This window comes from Phyllobates terribilis, unplaced genomic scaffold, assembly GCF_046119375.1.
Source record: "Phyllobates terribilis strain yellow unplaced genomic scaffold, ASM4611937v1 Scaffold_99__1_contigs__length_5935540, whole genome shotgun sequence".
Classification (NCBI taxonomy): domain Eukaryota; kingdom Metazoa; phylum Chordata; class Amphibia; order Anura; family Dendrobatidae; genus Phyllobates; species Phyllobates terribilis.
This window is the reverse complement of record NW_027362859.1, coordinates 1,080,857-1,103,782: the sequence shown is the minus strand read 5'-3', so window position 1 is coordinate 1,103,782 and position 22,926 is coordinate 1,080,857. Positions and strand designations below refer to the sequence as shown.

The 22,926-nt window shown below is 43.0% G+C and overlaps 1 protein-coding gene and 1 pseudogene across 1 annotated transcript in view; one reads left to right on the top strand and one right to left on the bottom strand.

The window, feature by feature from the left end:
* Positions 1 to 22,926, top strand: part of LOC141198678 (uncharacterized) — a 208,436-nt pseudogene that overhangs the window by 41,113 nt on the left and 144,397 nt on the right.
* Positions 1 to 22,926, bottom strand: part of LOC141198687 (uncharacterized) — a 30,602-nt gene that overhangs the window by 2,649 nt on the left and 5,027 nt on the right. The window contains exons 2-6 of the mRNA XM_073663092.1: positions 15,660 to 15,809; positions 15,351 to 15,530; positions 15,148 to 15,268; positions 14,967 to 15,064; positions 14,678 to 14,768 (exon numbers count right to left, since the gene is read on the bottom strand). Coding sequence (XP_073519193.1) covers positions 14,678 to 14,768; positions 14,967 to 15,064; positions 15,148 to 15,268; positions 15,351 to 15,530; positions 15,660 to 15,716 — 547 coding nt within the window. The 5' untranslated portion in view covers positions 15,717 to 15,809. The remainder of the gene's footprint in view (positions 1 to 14,677; positions 14,769 to 14,966; positions 15,065 to 15,147; positions 15,269 to 15,350; positions 15,531 to 15,659; positions 15,810 to 22,926) is intronic.

Below are 22,926 nucleotides of genomic sequence, written 5' to 3'. Positions count from 1 at the left end.
CTTGGGAGGTTGTGGGGCCTTGACCATATGGTATTTATCCTTACTTATATGTTATATTTATTTTTGCATATAATGTATCTAGTATAGAACTTTTATTTATATATCCACTGGGATTTAATTAAGAATTTATTTATATTTTATATAGATTATTGGTTGCTACATTTATTTATTATATCTATGCACGTTATCATATATTTAGGATTAACCATTCATTGTCATCTACATGCTATACCCCATATATATAGTTTTCTCCTTGTAATCCCTTCCTTTTTTGGTTTTATCATTTATATTAATAAAAATTAAAAAATGTTATATTTTAAATACATTTTTCTGTTTAGTCATTATTTATTTGAGTAGGTTTAGTGCATGAAATAAGTATTTGATCATCTACTAACCAGCAAGAATTCTGTCTCTCATAGACCTGTTGGTTTTTCTTTAAGAAGCCCTCCTACTCTGCACTCCTACCTGTTCTAATTGCACTTGTTTGAACTCATTACATCTATACAAGACACCTATCCACACATAATCAATATCACTCCAACCTCTCCACCATGGCCAAGACCAAACAGATGTCTAAGGACACCAAGGACAAAATTTTAGACCTACACAAGGTAGGGATAGGCTCCGCGACAATAGGCAAGCAGCTTGTTGAGAAGACAACTGTTAGTGCAATTAATAGGAAATGGAAGAAACACAAGATGACCGTCAATCTTCTTGTCTGAGGCTCTGTGACGACACAGCTTATCTTAATCAGCCATACGTCTAGATTTGTTAAGCCAAGAGAAATGCACTATTGTGTTTGTGTTGACTTTAAAACTTGTGTGTGTTTCTTTGGTAGGTCAAGAAGAACAGACCAGTATTTGTATAACGCTGAATGTTGTCTTCTCTTGGTTCTGAAACAATGACGTTTGTTACTATACTAATTGCATATTATACTAAAGCCAGCTAGATGTTGATTTAAAGAACCACCCCCCACCCCCCCCCCTGCTATGTCGGCTGTGTGGGTGATTGCCCTGTGGATGTGTACTTGAAAGAACAAATGTGAACTATTTAAAGAACCCATGCCTCTGTAGCAGGCAGAATTGAAAGAGACTTTACAAGTAGAATCAAAGATCAGACTCTCTTCAGACCATCAGCTTGGTAGCATCAGTTTATTCAAAGAGACACAGATTTGTATTCTACAAGATTCCAGCCTAAGGGTATATGGCCCTGACTGGAAAGATACGTATCTGCTCCATTGACCATCAGAGAGCCCATGGAAACATTTGGAGAGACCAGGTTGGGACGATGAAGTCACCTGGCCCCTTGGATATGTTGCTTGGGGTTGCCAGGTGGGACCCTCCGGTAGCCTGGAACCCATGGAGACATTCTATCTGAGAAGCCAGATTGAGACCAGCTGGTCATCTGGCCCCATGGAAACTCTTGGAGAGGCCAGGGTGGGACCCTTGGGTCTCCTGGCCTTGTACCTCGATGGACTGTCAGCTTCCTAAGCTTGTCGATACCTTCTCTCTGTGGGGGCCCGCCAAAAGCGGGGAGCCTCTGGTTGAGGTAATTAGCCTTGGAAGTCCAAAAGTTGCAGCTGTTCTATCCCAGGCGGGCCAGCAGAAGGGTGAGACTGTGTAATGTTGTGCCATCTTAGGTATTTGCTGGGACTGTTCTATGGGTTTATTGTCCATTTGGTGGTTCAATAAAGTATTGCCACACTGTTTTACCCTCACCCTGTGTTGTCTGAGTAGATTTATGCCCACGAAAGACCCTGTTTCTTCACAGGCTCCATGCAGGCTTCATCTCGCCTCGTGCGGTAAGGATGATTCTGAGAAAGGTCATAATCAGCCCAGAACTACACAGGAGGATCTGGTCAATGACCTGAAGAGAGCTGGGACCAGAGTCTCAAACATTACCGTTAGTAACACCTCGCCGTCATGGATTAAAATCCTGAAGCACTCCCAAAGTCCCACTGCTCACGCCAGCACATGTCCAGGCCAGTTTGAAGTTCGCCAATGACCATTTGGATGATCCAGAGGAGGCATGGGAGAAGGTCATGTGGTCAGATGAAACCAAAATAGAACTTTTTGGTATCAACTCCACTCTCAATGTTTGGAGGAAGAAGAATGAGTACAACCCCCAGAACACCGTCCCAACTGTGAAGCATGGTAGGGGAAACATCATACTTTGGGAATGCTTTTCTGCAAAGGGGTCATGTATTGCGAGATTTTGGCCAATAACCTTCCCTCAGTAAGAGCATTGAAGATGGGTCATGGCTGGGTCTTCGAGCATGACAAAGACCCGAAACACACAGTCAGGGCAACTAAGGAGTGGCTCCGTAAGAAACATTTCAGGTCCTGGAGGGCCTAGCCAGTCTCCAAACCTGAACCCAATAGAAAATCTTTGGAGGGAGCTGAAACTCAATGTTGCCCAGCGACAGCCCCGAACCTGAAACATCTGGAGAAGATCTGTATGGAGGAGTTGACCAAAATCCCGGCTGCAGTGTGTGCAAACCTGGTCAAGAACTACAGGAAACATCTGACCTCTGTAATTGTAATAAAGGTTTCTGGACCAAATATTAAGATCTGTTTGTTTATTGTTTCAAATATTTATTTCATGCAATAAAATGAAAATTAATTATGTAAAAACCATACAATGTGATTTTCTGGATTTTTTTTTGATTCTGTCTCGCACAGGTGAAGTGTACCTACGATAAAAATTATTGATCTCTCCATTCTTTGTAGGTGGGAAAACTTGCAAAATCGGCAGCGTATCAAATACTTATTTTCCTAACTGTTATGTGTTGCGCAATAAAATGGCAAATGTGCAATTTTCACTTTGCAACATCGTCTGTGTGCTAATTTCCAGTAAGTGGATGTGGAGTCAAAATCGTCACTAGTCCTATAGATTAATTCACTGAGGGTTATAATTTCCAAAATGGAGTCACTTTATGGGGATTTCTACTGCTCTGGTTTTCTGACATTTTGTCATATTAAGGTTTCTGGTGGGTCCCATCTCCTCTGGGATCTGCTCCTGCGATGTCTGCTTCTCTCGCCAGAAGCCGCCTTATTCATCCTGCAGGTGGCGCTGGTGATGGAGGAGACGTCAGAACCAGAAGCTCTGGGCGGCGCAGGCTCTGTTCAGCCACTAAGATTAGGGTTGCTGGGACCAGTAGTACCACCCAGTCTGGCAGTATGGGTGTGTGTGCTGTCCACCTGGAGTAATCTGCTCCCTGCTTCAGCCATTTGGAAAGCACCGCACCCTACTAAAGCTGGAAGCATATTGCTGGAAGCTGCCAGATACAGCCTTGTTCTCCTCTGGTTCAGTCCTCTGTGCTCAGCTCCCGGCTTGTGGATTTGTTCCTGTTGTGACCCCGGCCCGTTTACTGACTACTCTTGTGTCTTCTGATTTTGTATTTTCTCTGCCCTCCTGGTTCTGACCCGGCTAACGGACTATTCTTCTTCCCATCTCACACTACAGAACAACAGGTAATACTGTGGCCCTACAGATACACTAGAACTTAGTGATGTTTTTTTACATAGGGGTCTCTGTCTAAGTCCAAATCTATTTAGAGGAGTTAACCCCTTTACCCCCCAAGGCTGTTTGCACCTTCATGACCAGGCCAAATTTTACAGTTTTACAGTGTCACTTTATGAGGTAATAACTCTGGAACGCTTCAACGGATCCCACTGATTATGAGCTTTTTCGTGACATATTGAACTTTATGTTAGTGGTAACATTTCTTTGATATGACTTGTGTTTATTTGTAAAAATAATCAAAATTTGGCAAAAACTTAATTTTATGAACTTAAATCAGTTATATCACACAAATTAGTTAATAAATAACATTTCTCACATGTCTACTTTATATCAGCACAATTTTTTAAACAATTTTCTTGTTTGTTAGGAAATTAAAAGGGTTAAAATTTGACCAGAGATTTCTCATTTTTCCAACAAAATTTACAAAACCATTTTTTTAGGGACCACATCACATTTGAAGTGACTTCAGGGGCCTATATGACAGATGACATATACTCAAAAGTGACACCATTCTAAAAACTGCACCCCTCAATGTGCTGAAAACCACATTCAAGTAGTTTATTAACCCTTCAGATGCTTCACAGGAATTTTTGTACTGTGGAAGGAAAAATGAACATTTAACTTTGTCACAAAAATTTTACTTTAGACTCAAATTTTTTTGATTTTCGCAAGGGTAACAGGAAAAAATGGACCCAAAATTTGTTGTGCAATTTCTCCTGAGCACGCCGATATACCATATGTAGAGGAAAACTACTGTTTGGGCGTGCAGCAGGACTTGAAAGGAACACCATTTGACTTTTTGAATGCAAAATTTTCTGGAATAATTAGCAGGCGCCATGTCGCGTTTGGAGAGCTTTTAATGTGTCTAAACAGTGCAACCACAAGTGACACCATTTTGGAAACCTCTCAGGGAACTTATTTAGATGTGCGGTGAGCACCTTGAATCCCCAGATGCTTCACAGAAGTTTATAACATTGAATCGTGTAAATAAAAATCACATTTTTCCAAAAACAATGTTATTTTAGCCCCAATTTTTTTATTTTCACAAGGATTGCAGGAGAGAATGGACACCAAAATTTGTTGTGCAATTTCTCCTGAGTGCGCAGATACCCCTTATGTGGTTGAAAACTACTTTTGAGGCACAGTGCCAATCTCAGAAAAGAAGAGGTGCCATATTGGAGTTCACATTTTGCTGGACTGGTTTGAGGGTACCATGTCACATTGGCAGAGCCCCTGAGGTGTCAGAAGAGCAGAACCCCCCATATGAGACCTCATTTTACAAACTACACCTCTCAAGGAATTCATCTAGGGGTGCAGTGATCACAACAGGTGGGTCACCGAATTTTATACTATTGGGCAATTAAAAAAATAATTCCATTTTTACCACTAAAATTTTGTTTTAGACCCAGATTTTACATTTTTACAATGGTAAATGGGTAAAAATTGCATCAAAATTTGTCCCACAATTTCTGCTGACTGTATACCCCACATATGTGGTTGCACAGTACTGCTGGCATGACTCTGTTGTCGGGTATCCCGGGGGCAGGAGCTCCTTCCTGTCCCTAACATTAGGGGCACCCTAGCTGGTCCTGCTCCCCGGATTACTTCTGAAGGTAAAGACACCGGGCGCCACGTACCTTGTCTGAGTTCCTCAATCCGCCCACAGTCTGTTCCCTTCCACCACCCAGGGAAGAGGGGAGTAGTAATGTATGGCTGAACCCCAACCAGACTAACAAGGTAATACAAGGGCTAAAGGAAAATACCAATCATACAAATAAATGCACACAAACAACAGAGGTTAACACTGGGAAGTGGAGGATGGGGGACAAACCTAAATAGAAGAAGAAGAGGATAACACACAAACTAAACCACGCAACAGTCTTAGCTTAATCCTCCAAACGCCTTCTCAAACAACAACAGTCCAGCACACTCCTAGAACCATGCAGCATAAGCTAGCTCTGGTAGGATAGCCTGCCAAAGCCCAGTATATATAGGAGCGGGGAGTGGCTAACAGCGAACAGGTGAGAGCCTAAATGATGGTAAGCTTCTAGGAGCTTACAACTGAGCAGATTAACCCCCGGCAGAAACCTGCACTGTTTAATATGAAGGTGAAAGGCTTTTAATGAGTGGGAGGAATTAGAAGCTGCAGTCTTCTGGCTCCTCTCCGTCACAGTAAATTCATGTCAACTGCTTAGCCATACGGTGAGACTCGGGAGGGACAGAGCGCTATTGGTTTTAGCAGAAACCCAGTATAGTAATACAGTAGGCATCCTGGAGCACAGAATTTTCTGTATTAGTTTACGGACTCCATATACAGAACCCCTAAGTGCTACAAGAGCACAATCACCGCTCAAGTTACCCCATTTTGGAAATTATACCCTTTGGGAATTTATCTACAGGTGTTGTGACGATTTTGACTCCTTGGGTTTTCCAGAAACAAGCAGCAGTGGATGTTGCTGAGTGAAAATTGCAAACTTCCGTTGTAGTGACCAGTACGCTGTAGTGACCAGTAGATTATTCCCGGCTTATGCTTCTGGAGACATGCACCCATACAGTAAGAGGGCTCTCAGCACTACAGAAATGCCAAACATGTGGACACTAACTGCGGTTTAGGCTTACTGGTGCTCAGAAGGGAGGGGGCATTTAGTTTTAGGAGCACAGAATTTGCTGAATTTATTTTGGGGTGCAAGGGCCATTTCGATTTTCCAGAGCCTTTGTGCCATCAGTAACATGGAAGCCCCCTATATTTCCGCTAACAGATGACGAACCCGAGTGGGAACTTGCTTTTTTTGTGGATTGAGTTGAAGCTGGGAACATTTTGGGAACATTTTACATAACATTTTGGATCACATTTATCCTGCACTCTATGCTGAGCACTTACATAAGGGTTTCCTTTTAAATCTCAGAGTGACGTAATTCAGATGAAACCCCGAGGCAGCAGAGTTACTCTCGACTCTGTCTGGCCTCTGTTCAGTGATGTCCTTTTTTCCCAGAGGTGCACAGAACTGTGGCCGATGACACTTTTATGCAAACCTAAAAAGACGGACACCGCCAGATCAAAGGCCAGACAGCATCCATGGTGCCTCCACCTGCCTCATTATAGGGAATATTCAGAGCGCAGGATAAATGTGAGCTGAGCCTTACTGCGGTATTTGGGAGTTAGAATCAACAAATCAACAGCAGGTGAAGAATTGGTTTTATTTATTTTTTACGCTGCTCCTGTGCGGTATAGGTGATTAGACTACTTTATTCTTCGGGTCGGTGCAATTACAGCGATAGATTTATAGCGGGTTTTTATGTTTGGCTGCTATCACATACTAAAATACGCTTTTTTTCCCCAAAAAAACTAGTTTTTGCATAACCAGATTTTGTGAGCTATAATTTTTCCATATTTCTACTGAAAAAGTCATGTGAGGGCTTGTTTTTTGCAGGATGAGTTGACGTTTTTATTGGTACCATATTTGGGCAGATTACATTTTTTGATCGCTTTCTATTCTGATTTTTGAGAGGCAGAATAAACAAAAAACAACAATTCAAGAATTGTTTTTTTTTTTGTTTTTTTTATGCCGTTCCACGTATGGTAAAATTGATAAGGCAGCTTTATTTTTCTAGTCAGTACGATTACCGCGATACAACATTATGTAGTTTTTTTATGTTTTGACGCTATTACAGAATAAAAACAATTTTATCGAAAAAAAAATATTTTTGCATTGCTTCATTCTGAGAGCTATAATTTTTTGATTTTTCCCCTGATGGAGCTGTATTGCGGCTTGTTTTTTTGCAGGACAATGTGACGTTTTCATAGATACCATTTTTATGTACAGTACATTCATCTTTTTGATCGCATTTTATTCCACTTTTTGTTCTGCGGTATGATGATAAAGCATTGTTTTTTGCCTAGATTTTTACTTTTTTATGGTGTTTACTAATTGTATTAACTAGTGGGATGGTTTAATATGGTTGGGTCGCTCTAGACACGGCGATACCAAATATGTCTACTTTTATTGTTTATTTATCCATTTGATTTATAATAATATTTATTTATGGGTACAATATATTTTTTATTTTTTTAATTAGTATTTTGTGATTTTTTTAAAAAATATTGTTACAACATTTCTCCACTTTTTTACTTAGTCCCACTGTGGAACTTCCCAGCTTTAAAGGGGATACCCACCAGGCTAGGGAGCCTTTTAAGTCTGGAGTTAAGGGCATCTTTTTGTCCAGGCCTGACGGACGTTTGTCCCAAGCGGAGCTGATTTCATTCTGAAGAATTCTGGAATGTGCCTGACACCACTTTACACAGGGGATGCACAATGTCATGGTCCCCAGAACACTCATAGCTTCCCTGACCGTTACTTCCCTCTTTCTGCAAAAGGAACTGAATTTTTTTACTATGTCCCGAGCTTTCTTTTGAGGGAGTTTGGACAAGCCCCGGTGTGAATCTAATAGCACTCCCAAGAATATCTTCTGGTTGCTTGGAGCTAGGTCTGATTTTCCTAAATTTAGAACTCACCCCAAGTCTGACAATACTCGCATTACCCGACGCTGATGAAGAATTAACTGCGCGTCTGAATCTGCTACTAGAAGAAAGTCGTCTAGGTAGGGAATTATGACTATGCCCTCTCTCCTTAGACGGGAGACTACTTCCGTCACTATTTTGGTGAAAATACGGGGTGCCGATGACAGGCCGAACGGAAGACATTGGAACTGATAGTGGCTTACGCCACCTTTCCCTCTTGTTGCAAACCTGAGGTATCTCTGTCTTGAAGGGTGTATGGAAATATGGTAATATGCCTGCTTCAAATCCAAGGTACACATCACCGCGTCTTTGGGTACCAGAAGTATCACCGATTTTATTGACTCCATTTTGAACCTCTTGTACTTTACCCACTGGTTCAGGGGTCTGAGGTTTATAATTGTCCTGTACTCTCCCGATGGTTTTTTTATGGAGAACAGTCTGGAATAATGGCACCTGTATCTCTCTGAACGAGGGACCGGTGTTATTGCTCCGTCCTGGAGAAGCTGCCTGATGTCTACTTCCAGCCTTCTGAGGGCCGCTGTTGAACTGGCTTCCGTGATCTGAAATCGTCGGGGGGGGAATTGAGAAAACTCGATCTTGTACCCGTGTTCTGTAAGTTGTAAAATCCACTGATTTTGGGTTATTCTCTGCCAACTTCCTCGGAAATGCTGCAGCCGAATGCTGTCCAGTACAGGTCCAAAAACCTGTAGGCCGGAAAATGGGATAGCACAAAGTTTGTTTTTGGACTGCATATCGCCTGTCCAAGACCTCAGCCAGAGTGCCCTACGGGCCGAATTCAACAGCGCATCATTACTTGCCGCGAACCGGACAGATTCTGCTGACGCATCTGCCATGAAATTTACTGCCATCCTGACCATGTATAAAGCCTCGGCTATATCCTCCCTGGAAGCACTCTTTCTCAGTTTGGCTTCCAGGTCCTCCAACCATAAGCCTGCTGATCTGGCCATGGACGTGGCCGCAATATTGGTCTTGATGATTGCAGCTGAAGCCTCCCAGGCACTTCCTCTTTAATCATAGCCTTTACTTCGGCTCTAAATGTGGCCTGCTCCTCCGCCATAACTTTTGCTATACAGTCCTTGCACAGCTGTTTGTTATATGTGTCCAGAAGCCTGGTAGTACAAGTTGGGCATCGCCTAGCCCTCTTCTTAGGAACTGATCCCTTTGGGGTCCCTTTATTCTATGGACAGTATCAGACACAGGCAGTTTGTCAGGATAAATCACCATAGCTCAGCTACAAAAAAAGGGGGCCCATAGATGCTCACTTACATGACCCAGGGAGATGGCCGTGGAATCCGTGTGCTGCGCGGGGCTACCCTCCATAGCTCACTATAGGTGCAGTGCCTAACCGACAGACACACATGGACAGATTTTACCTGTCTGCCGTCTTCGCCGCCATCTTCCCCAGGCTTCTCCTTCCTGCTGACCTCCTAACCGGAAGTGCGTTCCAGGGTGGAACTCATGCCGCAGCCGCGTCACTGGAATTGCGCTGGCCGGCAGAGGCAGCACGCCCAGAGCCCTCCGAGGAGGGAAGCGGCGCCTTCCAGGAGCTCCGCTCCACTGGGCTGGCTGAGGGACCAGGACGGGTTTCAGCCGGCAGCCTGTCTTGACAGCGGGAGGAGACAGGTATGGCAACCCCTCCGTCCCCTGGGCTGCTCCTATGCTTTCAGCGCTGCTGCGCCCTCTCATGTGCCTGTCCGACTAGGGACAGGAAAAACACAGGCGATGGAGGGTGGGGAGGGGCCTTTAACCTCTCGTGTGTTCCTGCCCCTAGTCGGACATGAAGGACTACCTCCTGGTGTGCTGTCAGGAGGGACGTCCTGGAAAAAAACATTACACTCACCTTCCGATGGCCCCCGGTCTCCTTCTCCGATGCGTCCGGTCTCCTCGGTGTCTCGCAGTGGTGTAAAAGGACCTTCCATGACGTCATTTAGCCATGTGACAGGTCACTCGACCGCCGACGTCAGCACTGACACCCACCCACAGCGCTGATACACACCCACAGCGCTGACACACACCCACAGCACTGACACACACCCACAGCGCTGACACACTGAGCTTCCTAGTTTTGATTCCTACGATACCACAGTGTCTATCGACTCCTGTAAAACATGATATTAGACCTTCCTAGCTAGCACTAAGCCGAAGTTCAAGCCTTACGTGTTTCATCATTTTTTTATAACTGCCATGATCATCAGGGGCTAGCAGTCTGTTTAATATCTAAATAGAATTCGTTACTATGATAGTTTCTTGATAAACATATCGGCATGGTTGCTGGCCATGTTCGGCGGCCAAGCAAGCATGTCTTTATAGGTAGGAACATCCCACCTCCTTCCTCCCTATTCTCAACTTGACCAATCCTTGGACGGAAGTGTGAAAAACTTATTGCATCATTCCCTAGAAGACTCATGGCTGTACTAGCTCAAAGGGGGCTTCTACTCAATACTGAGTAAAGGGTCTGAATACTTATGACCATGTGATATTTCAGTTTTTCTTTTTTAATAAATATTCAAAAATTTCTACATTTCTGTTTTTTTTCAGTCAAGATGGGGTGCAGAGTGGACTTTAATGAGAAAAAAATGAACTTTTTAGAATTTACCAAATGGCTGCAATGAAACAAAGAGTGAAAAATGTAAAGGGGACTGAATACTTTCCATACACACTGTACTTTCTATCTGTGCAGCATTATTCATAATCTTACATCTACCAGAAATATATGCTTTGATCCAGGGTGGGCACCTTATTACATGTAATATTTCATAAATTTATGTATATTTATGTATGTGCCTTTTATAAGGTGGTTTACATCTAATGCTTTTTCTGCCTTTTTAATTATGTTTTAACTTTTTGGTGCTTGTGTGTGGTATTTAATAAAATTTATAATTCTTCTTAAAATTATTATTTATTGTTATTGACTTACTTATTCAGAATGTCTGGTGCCCATTTTTACACCCTTTTATTGTTCTTCTCTATATATTTCCTTGGATGCTGGGGCACAGCGTTCCTTTATAAATGTGTGGTGCCAGGTCTTCTTGTCTCTATACCCAGCTCTCTTCAGGGAATTGACCAGGTCCTCCCATGTAGTTCTGGGCTGATTCCTGACCTTTCTCAGAATCATCGCTGCCCCACCAGGCGAGATCTTGTATGGAGCCCCAGCCAGAGGAAGATTGACAGTCATCTTGTGTTTCGTCCATTTTCTAATATTGTGCCAACAGTTGTTGCCTTCTCTATTGTCCTGTAGCCCATCTGAGCCCTGTACAGGTCTACAATTTTTCTCCCTGGTGTCCTTATACAGCTCTTTGGTCTTGGCCATGGGGGAGAGATTTGAGTGTGATTGATTGAGTGTGTGGACAGGTGTCTTTTATACAGGTAACGAGTTCAAACAGCAGCAGTTAATACAGGTAGTGAGTGCAGAGTAGGAGGGCTTCTTAAAGAAAAACTAACAGGTCTGTGAGAGGCAGATTTCTTGCTGGTTGGTAGGTGATCAAATACTTATTTCATGCAATAAAATGCAATTTAATTATTTAAAAATCATACAATGTGATTTTCTGGATTTTTTTTTACATTCTGTCTCTCACAGGTGAAGTGTACCTACGATAAACTTGAAAAATCAGCAGTGTATCAAATACTTATTTTCCCCATTCTTTTGCCTCTTGAGAAAGCCCATAATATAGGGGCAAAACGCGCGTCGAGGTTCTCTTCTGGTCACTTGGCACCTTAAGTTCATCCTGTTCCCGGTCTGCCTGTCACTTTTTCTCTACTGGCCCCCCCTACTAGCGATTGGTAAGGGATACTTGAATTTTTCTTGATATCTTATATATACCTGCACACTTGTGCGGCTACCCCTCATCTATGGTATATCTTACATGCTATTTGCTTGCCTTTCCCCTTCCCCCTTTTTTGTTTGGGGGGGCCTTTGATATATACATTTTCTATATATGTTACCATGTACTGTATTTTGTAATCTGCTATTTACTCTGTGTTGCCACTGCTGTGGCCTTTTTACTATTTTGTATCCAATAAAGCTATATTGATTTTATGCCTATATATACTCTGTTTCTCCTGTTATATCTGCATTCAATATTGAGTAGGCTTGTGGCTATTAGAAGCTATGTATTTCCTAGTTGTCTTTTCGCCACGACTTTAAAAAATGAAGGCCGTCTTGCATATACTTATTTTCCCCACTGTAGCAGCAGCTAGGGACGTCCATCACGATAGCTTCATCCTCATCGCTAATGCTATAATATGAGAAGTTCAGCTAACAGGCTCTTGTGATTGGCATTATGTAGGAGACAGTGTATTGTACTATATGACTGTTGACAAGATTAGGGATAAAGCAAGAGAATCTCTCAATATCCTATAACTGCTGCTATAAGCACAAGATAAGAGAAACTGCCAATGTGTCGGCTTCATGAATTTTAAAGCAGCTTACCACAGTGAATTTATTCACAGTTCTTCTGAATAAATTGTTCTGTTAGATACAAACGGTAGGAAGATCTGTTATCCTGATTAAATAAATATAATTGATATACAGTACAGACCAAAAGTTTGGACACACCTTCTCATTTAAAGATTTTTCTGTATTTTCATGACTATGAAAATTGTACATTCACACTGAAGGCATCAAAACTATGAATTAACACATGTGGAATTATATACTTAACAAAAAAGTGTGAAACAACTGAAAATATGTCTTATATTCTAGGTTCTTCTAAGTAGCCACCTTTTGCTTTGATGACTGCTTTGCACACTCTTGGCATTCTCTTGATGAGCTTCAAGAGGTAGTCACCGGAAATGGTCTTCCAACAATCTTGAAGGAGTTCCCAGAAATGCTTAGCACTTGTTGGCCCTTTTGCCTTCACTCTGCGGTCCAGCTCACCCCAAACCATCTCGATTGGGTTCAGATCTGGTGACTGTGGAGGCCAAGTCATCTGGCGTAGCACCCCATCACTCTCCTTCTTGGTCAAATAGCCCTTACACAGCCTGGAGGTGTGTTTGGGGTCATTGTCCTGTAGAAAAATAAATGCAAACCGGATGGAATAGCATGCCGCTGCAAGTTGCTGTTGTAGCCATGCTGGTTCAGTATGCCTTCAATTTTGAATAAATCCCCAACAGTGTCACCAGCAAAGCACCCCCACACCATCACACCTCCTCCTCCATGCTTCACGGTGGGAACCAGGCATGTAGAGTCCATCTGTTAACCTTTTCTATGTCGCACAAAGACACGGTGGTTGGAACCAAAGATCTCAAATTTGGACTCATCAGACCAAAGCACAGATTTCCACTGGTCTAATGTCCATTCCTTGTGTTCTTTAGCCCAAACAAGTCTCTTCTTCTTGTTGCCTGTCCTTAGCAGTGGTTTCCTAGCAGCTATTTTACCATGAAGGCCAGCTGCACAAAGTCTCCTCTTAACAGTTGTTGTAGAGATGTGTCTGCTGCTAGAACTCTGTGTGGCATTGACCTGGTCTTTAATCTGAGCTGCTGTTAACCTGCGATTTCTGAGGCTGGTGACTCAGATAAAGTTATCCTCAGAAGCAGAGGTGACTCTTAGTCTTCCTTTCCTGGGGCGGTCCTCATGTGAGACAGTTTCTTTGTAGCGCTTGATGGTTTTTGCAACTGCACTTGGGGACACTTTCAAAGTTTGCCCAATTTTTTGGACTGACTGACCTTCATTTCTTAAAGTAATGATGGCCACTCGTTTTTCTTTACTTAGCTGCTTTTTTCTTGCCATAATACAAATTCTAACAATCTATTCAGTAGGACTATCAGCTGTGTATCCACCTGACTTCTGCACAGCACAACTGATGGTCCCAACCCCATTTATAAGGCAAGAAATCCCACTTATTAAACCTGACCGGGCACACCTGTGAAGTGAAAACCATTTCCGGTGACTACCTCTTGAAGGTCATCAAGAGAATGCCAAGAGTGTGCAAAGCAGTCATCAAAGCAAAAGGTGGCTACTTTGAAGAACCTAGAATATAAGACATATTTTCAGTTGTTTCACACTTTTTTGTTAAGTATATAATTCCACATGTGTTAATTCATAGTTTTGATGCCTTCAGTGTGAATGTACAATTTTAAAAGTCATGAAAATGCAGAAAAATCTTTAAATGAGAAGGTGTGTCCAAACTTTTGGTCTGTACTGTATATTGCAATAATTTTGAGTGACAAACTCTTTACTACTAATATCCTAGCTGACTTTCAGTTCAGGGACCACTGAGTCAATCATTTTTACATTTTGCTACTATATTTCTAGTTTTAATCGTGAAAAAATAAAAGTTAATTTTTACCCTTTACTCCAATTGGATTAGTCTGTGAATTTTGGAAATATAAGTTTTGGAGATATATAATAATTTGTCAGAGCAATGAGTGGATTTACAGATCTGGGCAGTTAACAGTCAGCATCTACTAATCCCAGGGGGTAGGTGGATCCTCCAGGTTGTAAATTCTATAGAAAAGGACTTTCACAATTTCATAAAGTCATTTGAACAGTTTTAGGTGGAGGACAATGTTGTACTTTAACGGCAAAATGGTGATCACATGACCAATAAAGCAGCCACAGCCGGTGTCTGAGAAGAATCTGTGATTTCTCTGCATTTAGTGGTTAGTACTCACCTGGGTAGTCATATGTAGGAATCTCCTCTTTACACCGCTCATCACCCCTCACATATGTCTCTGTAGTATTAATATGGGTCAGATCTTCACCCTGAAACAAATATTGTAAAAGTCACAGACAGATGGAGAAGTCCCATCTATGATCAGCTCTAATCCTGCCATCTCCACCATTCTCATTACACAAGTATAAAACATATAATACTGGTGGATAAAACAAGACTGAACACAAGACCTTCACAGCCGTCTACACATCATAGGGGAGATCTCATGACACCTTCTCTCCATCTACCTGATGATCCTGAGGAACATTGGGATCTTCTTGTTTACAGTCCAGTGGAAGAAGAGGACGGGGACATCTCTCTGGTGTTGTCCTCTTACTGGATAGAACTGGAGGAAACACATACAGGGACTGAATTCATTCTTTACATACAGATAATTATAGGCCGTGTGTATTTAGTCCTGTCTATTACCTGGTGATGTGAGGGGCTGGGGAACCTCCATCATGACGTTCTTGTACAGATCTTTGTGTCCTAAATACTCCCACTCCTCCATGGAGAAATAGACGGCGATATCGTGACACCTTATAGGAACCTGACACATACAATGATACTGTCATCCCTCGATCCCTTCATAGCGTTACTGTATAATGCCCCAGCATTCCCAGCAGTGTCACCTCTCCAGTCAGCAGCTCAATCATCTTGTAGGTGAGTTCTAGGATCTTCTGGTCATTGATGTCATCATGTATCAGGGGGTGAGATGGAGGTCCGGTTTTTGGGCTCAGGGGTCTTCCCCATCCCTCAGACACAGGGTCCTGACAGCGCTCTCTAGAGGTCTTCTTCACTACTGTGTAATCCTGGTTATGGAGAGACACATTAATAAATCTCCCTCCAGACATTTCCAGAGTCCTCACCTCTCCAGTTCTGTCCATCTGTTATTCCCATAGATAAGAATGATGTAATGTGACGTCATCAGAATCTCTCACCTCTCCAGTAACCCGGAAGAGGATCTCTAGGGTGAGGTATAATATCCTCTCCGCCATCTAGTCTCTATCCATATCCATCCTTGATGGGTAAATCAGAAAAATTTGCTTATATAGAAGATATTCACTGAGAGGATCTGATATTGTAGAGACCTGAATGAGAAGATGATGAGCAGATGTAACGTCATAAAAATCCTGTGTAATAATACAATTACTGGAGATAATAAGGGAAACATATGAGGAGATTTATTATTTTACAGTATTTAGTTTTCTTATATACATATACTAATAAAACATATATAATTTAAGCCACAAACAACAAGCAGTTTCTTCCTTGGAGTCTGTAGCTGAATACGTTTCTCATAAACTCATCTTCCATAAAGCTAATTCTCGCCTCATTTACAGACACCGGAATCGGCATTAGTAATACTGCAGGAGATTTTACACGTGACATGAGAAATAACTACTTCATGATGAGGACATCTTCATCTTCTACTTTGGTTCTAGAAACATATTTGGCCAAAGTCCGTCACTGACTACATCACCACCGGCCGTCTATATGAATGTTTCCCGTCTTCGAACTGTAATGTTCTATCACGTTAGATCTCAGGTCTGATTCAGACATAGAAATTTGAGACATTTATAAAAGCTTGTTTGTAAGAACACAAAGACAAGAGATATTTAATGCCAAATACTCCATGTACAGTGTATTTTTCTCTCTGGATATGATGGGATTTTTTTTTAGCATTTTCGCATAGGTTTCCATATGATACATGAAAAACACCCCAAAAAAATAAAATTGGGGATGGAGGTACCGTCGAAATATTATACAGTGTGTGGGTGGATGGCGATACTAGGGGAACAGTATACTGTGTGTGGGGGCCAAGAAAGGGGCACTGTACTATCGGAGCAATACATGATTCCTTCACAAAAACACCCTAAATGTAACATTTTTAAAACAACCCCACAATTTGTGAATCTTCAGGGTAAATCGCTATCTAACCATTTGATTAGAGCTGATACTATTACGCTAAAGTGTCTAAACAGACTTTCTTTCAGATCCATAAAGGGGCACTTTTCCGTGTTTGTCATGTCAGAACTGTTGGAGGATTATTACAGGTGACAGTTTTCCCACCAATTAGAAGGGACACCTGTGGAAATTGGTGTTTTTTTACCAGCTACAGTTCTGATGTGATTTACTCTGTAAAGTGCCTTGTGGTAAAGTGGACAAAAGTCATGATCAATTACAATCAGACTGAAGGAACATCGCTCCTCTATTCAGCTCTATGAACCTAGGATGAAATCCACTGCGGCCACTGCAAGAAAAAGAATGAAGAAGAGCAGAAGTTTGGTGAGACCACCGTGGCCAGACATTTCTTGGATGGTGATAAAAGTTCTGATCTCCGATGGTCGGTGTTAGAAGAGACGACCCCCGCGGATTCACAATCACAACGCAGTAAACTTCTACAGAGACGTGTTCTGAATTTACTCCCTGGAATCACTTTCTCCCAAAGGGTTAAATGACGTCTGTAACTTCATTGTCTTTCTATGAAGCTTCTTCTCTGAACTTTATTGCTCTGTTTTCTGAAGTATTTATATTACTCTCCAGAATCAGGAATGTATTAAGTCCTATATAAACTTCTGAGAAATAATTCTCTCTAATTCTGTGTTTCCAGGATTATTCTTGTGGGAATTGGCTGCGATATCCCCTGAGCAATATATTTCTAGTATTAACCCCTTTACGACCTTGCCTGTAATATTACGTAGCTGCGCCCTGGGCTTTATTGACCAGCTATGTACTATTACGCGTGCGGCGATGGGGCCCGCACACAAGCGGTGCGGGGCGATCGCCGCCTGGTGTCAGCTCATGGTCACAGCTGACACCCGGTGCTATGTGCAAGGAGCGGTCCCGCACCGCTCCCGGCACATTAGCTCCCACAATGCTGCAATCGAAGTTGATCGCAGCATTGCGGAAGTAAGAATCGGTACTCACCTCCTCTCCCGGCGTCCCGTGGCATCTGAGTCTGGTCTCGGATGTTGTCATGACGGCTCGATGTCGTCATGACAACATCCGGGTCAACAGGAGGCAGGAAGTTACTTTGGTCATGCGCAGTGCATGACCAAAGTAACCTCCCTGTGTGCAGCGCTGACAGGCTGCATAGCATAGGGAGCTGCTGCTGTTCTCTATGCTATACAGCCGATCAGGCTGCAAAAAGTGAAAGTCCCATAATGGGACAATGTAAAAGCAAAAAAAGTGTAAGAAAGTTTAAAATAAAAAATTAAAAGAAAAAAAATTGTAAAAATATAAAAAAAAAAATGAAAAAAATAATACCCAAAAAATAAAAATATAATATACCCATCAATAAGTATTATTATGAAAAAAACAAAACAATAAAAAGTACACTTATTTAGTATCGCCGCGTCTAGAATGACCTGACCTATAAAACTGTCCCACTAGTTAACCCCTTTAGTGAACACTGTAAAAAAAATTAAAAAAACTAAGCAAAAAATGATGCTTTATCATCATACCGCCAAACAAAAAATGGAATAAAACGCGATGAAAAAAACGAATGTAAATAAAAATGGTACCGCTGAAAACGTCATCTTGTCCCGCAAAAAAACAAGGCGCCATACAGCTCCATCAGCCGAAAAATAAAAAAAGTTATAGCTCTCAGAATAAAGCGATACAAAAAAATTATTTTTTTTATAAAATAGTTTTTATTGTGTAAAAGCGCCAAAACATAAAAAAAACTATATAAATGTGATACCGCTGTAAACGTACTGACCCGAATAATAAAGCTGCCTTATGAATTTCACCATACGCGGAACGGCATAAAAAAACAAACCAAAAAACAATTCCTGAATTGTTGGTTTTTGTTTATTCTGCCTCCCAAAAATCAGAATAGAAAGCGATCAAAAAATGTCACGTGCCTGAAAATGGTACCAATAAAAACATCAACTTGTTCCGCAAAAAACAAGATGTCACATGACTCTGTCGGCCAAAATATGTAAAAATTATAGCTCTCAAAGTATGGCGATGCAAAAAATAGTCTTTGCAAAAAAATGCATCTTTAGTGTGTGACACCTGTCAATCATAAAAACCCGATATAAATCTGGTATCGCTGTAATCGCACCGACCCGAAGAATAAAGTCGTCTAATCACTTATACCGCACAAGGAACGGTGTAAAAAATAAACTCTAGGGTTAGGGTTGTGCTAGGGTTAGGGTTCCGCTAGGGTTGGGATTTTTTCAAAAGTAAAAAAAAAAGAAAAAAAAAATTATGACGATATGGCGACTAGTGTTGAGTGCCAGGTGCTTCGGTATGCACTGAGTATCGCAGGTGCTTGACTAACATGCTTGAGTTTCCGCCTCATATGCTTCGTGGCCAAAAAAAACTCGCGGGGATTGCCTGCCATGCATGAGCGAACCCCGCGTGTTTTTTTTTGGGTGTCTAATAACCGTGAAACATGCGGGGCGGGGACTCGAGCATGTTACTGCATACCTGGTGCAAACTCAAGTAGCGAGCACTTGCGCTCAAGACTGATGACAACTTATTCAATATGATGACTTAATGTTATCAAATTCTGTGTCGTACCTCTGGGTTCAAAATGTTCACTACACCCCTTGATAAAATCCTTGAGGGGTTTAGTTTCCAAAATGGGGTCACTTGTGGGGGGTTTCCACTATTTAGGCACATCAGGGGCTCTCCAAACGCGACATGGCGTCCGCACTCAATTCCAGCCAATTTTGCGTTCAAAAAGTCACACAATGCTCCTTCCCTTCTGAACTCTGCTGTGCGCCCAAACACTGTATTTTCCCCACATATGGGGTATTGGCGTACTCAGGAGAAATTGCACAAAAGTTTTTGGGGTCCATTTTCTCCTCTTGCCCTTGTAAAAATATAAAAATTAGAGCTAAAACATAATTTTTGTGGAAAAAGTTTGATTTTTTTATTTTCACAGCTCCGTGTTATAAACTTCTGTGAAGCACCTGGGGGTTCAGGGTGCTCACCACACATCTAGATAAGTTCCCTGGGGGGTCTAGTTTCCAAAATGGTGTCACTTGTGGGGGGTTTCCACTGTTTAGGCACATCAGGGGCTCCCCAAACGCGACATGGCATCTGCTAATTATTCAAGTAAATTTTACATTCAAAAAGTCAAATGGCGTTCCTTCCGTCCAAACCCTGCCGTGCGCCCAAACAGTGGTTTTTCCCCACATATGGGGTATCTGCGTGCTCAGGAGAAATTGCACAACAAATTTTGTCCATTTTTTCCTGTTACTCTTGCGAAAATAAAAAAATTGGGGTGTAAAGTAACATTTTTGTGAAACAAGTTAAATGTTCATTTTTTTTCTTCCCCATTCCAAAAATTCCTGTGAAGCATCTGAAGGGTTAATAAAGTTCTTGAATGTGGTTTTGAGCACCTTGAGGGGTGCAGTTTTTAGAATGGTGTCACTTTTGGATATTTTCTGTCACAAAGACCCCTCAAAGTGACTCCAAATGTGATGTGGTCACTAAAAAAATGGTTTTGTAAATTTTGTTGGAAAAATGAGAAATCGTTGGTGAAATTTTAACCCTTATAGCTCCCTAATAAAAAAAAAATTTTGGTTCCAATATTGTGCTGATGTAAAGTAGACATATGGGAAATGTTATTTATTAACTATTTTGTGTGATATATCTCTCTGATTTAGGGGCATAAAAATTAAAATTTTGAAAATTGCAAAATTTTCACCAAATTTCCGTTTTTTTCACAAATAAACGCAAGTGATATCGAAGAAATTTTTCCACAATCATGAAGTACAATATGTCACAAAAAAACATTCTCAAAATCAGGGGGATCCGTTGAAGCGTTCCAGAGTAATTACCTCATAAAGTGACAGTGGTCAGAATTGTAAAAATTGGCCTGGTCATTAACGTGCAAACCACCCTCGGGGTGAAGGGTTTAATGCGCCAATAATGGGGGATCTCCACATACCTCCACCTGCAGAGCCGCCACCACATATATGGCTGCTCTGTGCGCACAGGCGCTGTGATGAGGTCACAGGAGGGAGGAGTCAGGGGTCACATGATCAGGGGCCTCAGTGGATGCAGGACTCTGCTGTGCTGGTTGTCATGGTGCTGGATGAGCTGAAGTTTATGTGTGGGGTCAGGAGGGGTTTACAGTGTGGATGTAGCAGAGCCGCGTGTGTACGAGGTGTACGGAGCAGAGCCGTGTGTGTACGAGGTGTACGGAGCGGAGCCGCGTGTGTACGAGGTGTACGAAGCAGAGCCGCGTGTGTACGAGGTGTACGGAGCGGAGCCGCGAGTGTACGAGGTGTACGGAGCAGAGCCGCGTGTGTACGAGGTGTACGGAGCGGAGCCGCGTGTGTACGAGGTGTACGGAGCAGAGCCGCATGTGTACGAGGTGTACGGAGCGGAGCCGCGTGTGTACGAGGTGTACGGAGCAGAGCCGCGCGTGTACGAGGTGTACGGAGCAGAGCCGCGTGTGTACGAGGTGTACGGAGCGGAGCCGTGTGTGTACGGAGCGGAGCCGTGTGTGTACGAGGTGTACGGAGCGGAGCCGTGTGTGTACAAGGTGTACGGAGCGGAGCCATGTGTGTACGAGGTGTACGGAGCGGAGCCACATGTGTACTAAGTGTAGGGAGCAGAGCCGTGTGTGTACAATGTGTAGGGAGCAGAGCCGTGTGTGTACGAGGTGTACATAGCGGAGCCGTGTACGAAGTGTACAGAGCGGAGCCGTGTGTATACGAGGGTTATGGAGCGGAGCCGGGTGTGTGCGAGGTTTTTGGAGCGGAGCCATGTGTGTACAAGGCGTGCGGAGTGTAGCCATGTGTATAAGACGTGTACGGAGCAGAGCTTTGTGTATAAGACATGCACGGAGCGGACCCATGTGTGTACGCGGTTTACGGAACAGAGCCGTGTGTGTATGAGGTGTGCGGAGCGGAGCCGTGTGTGTATGAGGTGTGCGGAGCGGAGCCGTGTGTGTACGAAGTGTACAGAGCGGAGCCGTGTGTATACGAGGTTTATGGAGCGGAGCCGGGTGTGTGCGAGGTTTTTTGAGCGGAGCCATGTGTGTACGAGGCGTGCGGAGCGTAGCCATGTGTATAAGACGTGTACGGAGCAGAGCTTTGTGTATAAGACATGCACGGAGCGGACCCATGTGTGTACGCGGTTTACAGAGCAGAGCCGTGTATGTACGAGGTGTACAGAGCGGTGCCGCGTGTGTACGAGGTGTACGGAGAGGAGCCGCGTGTGTACGAGGTGTACGGAGAGGAGCCGCGTGTGTACGAGGTGTACGGAGCAGAGCCGTGTGTGTATGAGGTGTACGGAGAGGATCCGTGTGTGTATGAAGTGTACGGAGCGGAGCCGCGTGTGTACGAGGTGTACGGAGCGAAGCCGCGTGTGTACGAGGTGTACGGAGAGGAGCCGCATGTGTACGAGCTGTACGGAGAGGAGCCGTGTGTGTACGAGGTGTACGGAGCAGAGCCGCGTGTGTACGAGGTGTACGGAGCGGAGCCGCATGTGTACGAGGTGTATGGAGCGGAGCCGTGTGTGTACGAGGTGTATGGAGAGGAGCCGTGTGTGTACGAGGTGTATGGAGCGGAGCCGTGTGTGTGCGGAGTGGAGCCGTGACTATAATCAGCTTTTGGGGGCTAAATGGTTTTCTAACCTTGAGGGGCTTACTACAGTTTGATTTGCACCAAGAACGGTGATGAATGGAAAATAGAGTTTTTAACGTCTGAGGGTTTACTCGATAATCTCGTTCTGCTATTTGGATTCTCCAATGCACCAACAGGATTTCACAGCTTTCTGAATAATATTTCTCTGATTACATTGGGAGATTTCTTGTGATTTTCCTTGATTATATATAATTTTTTCTCGTGATTTGGATTCTCATCAGGAACATGTCCGTGTTTCTTCTCCAGAACCTACATCCTCCAGTCTACCTAAAGGCACTGCGGTTTTCTGTGGTATCCTTGGAGTTGGAAGCTGAGATCCGTAAAGTCCAGTCATTGGCCCCTTCCGCCACTTCTGGGTCCAAATTATTTGTAGCTTTGTACCTAAGATTGCGTCTGTTGCAGGAGTTTCATGATTCCATCTTGAATGGTCATCCTGAGGTCACAGCTATGCAGAAAGCTATTGCTAGGCCTTTTGGTGGCTATCTATGAATAATGATATTAAAGGTTTTGCATCCACTTGTGAAGTTTGTGCACACGATAAAGTCTGTCATAACTGACCGGCCGGTAATTGGCTCCATTGCTAATTCCTGAA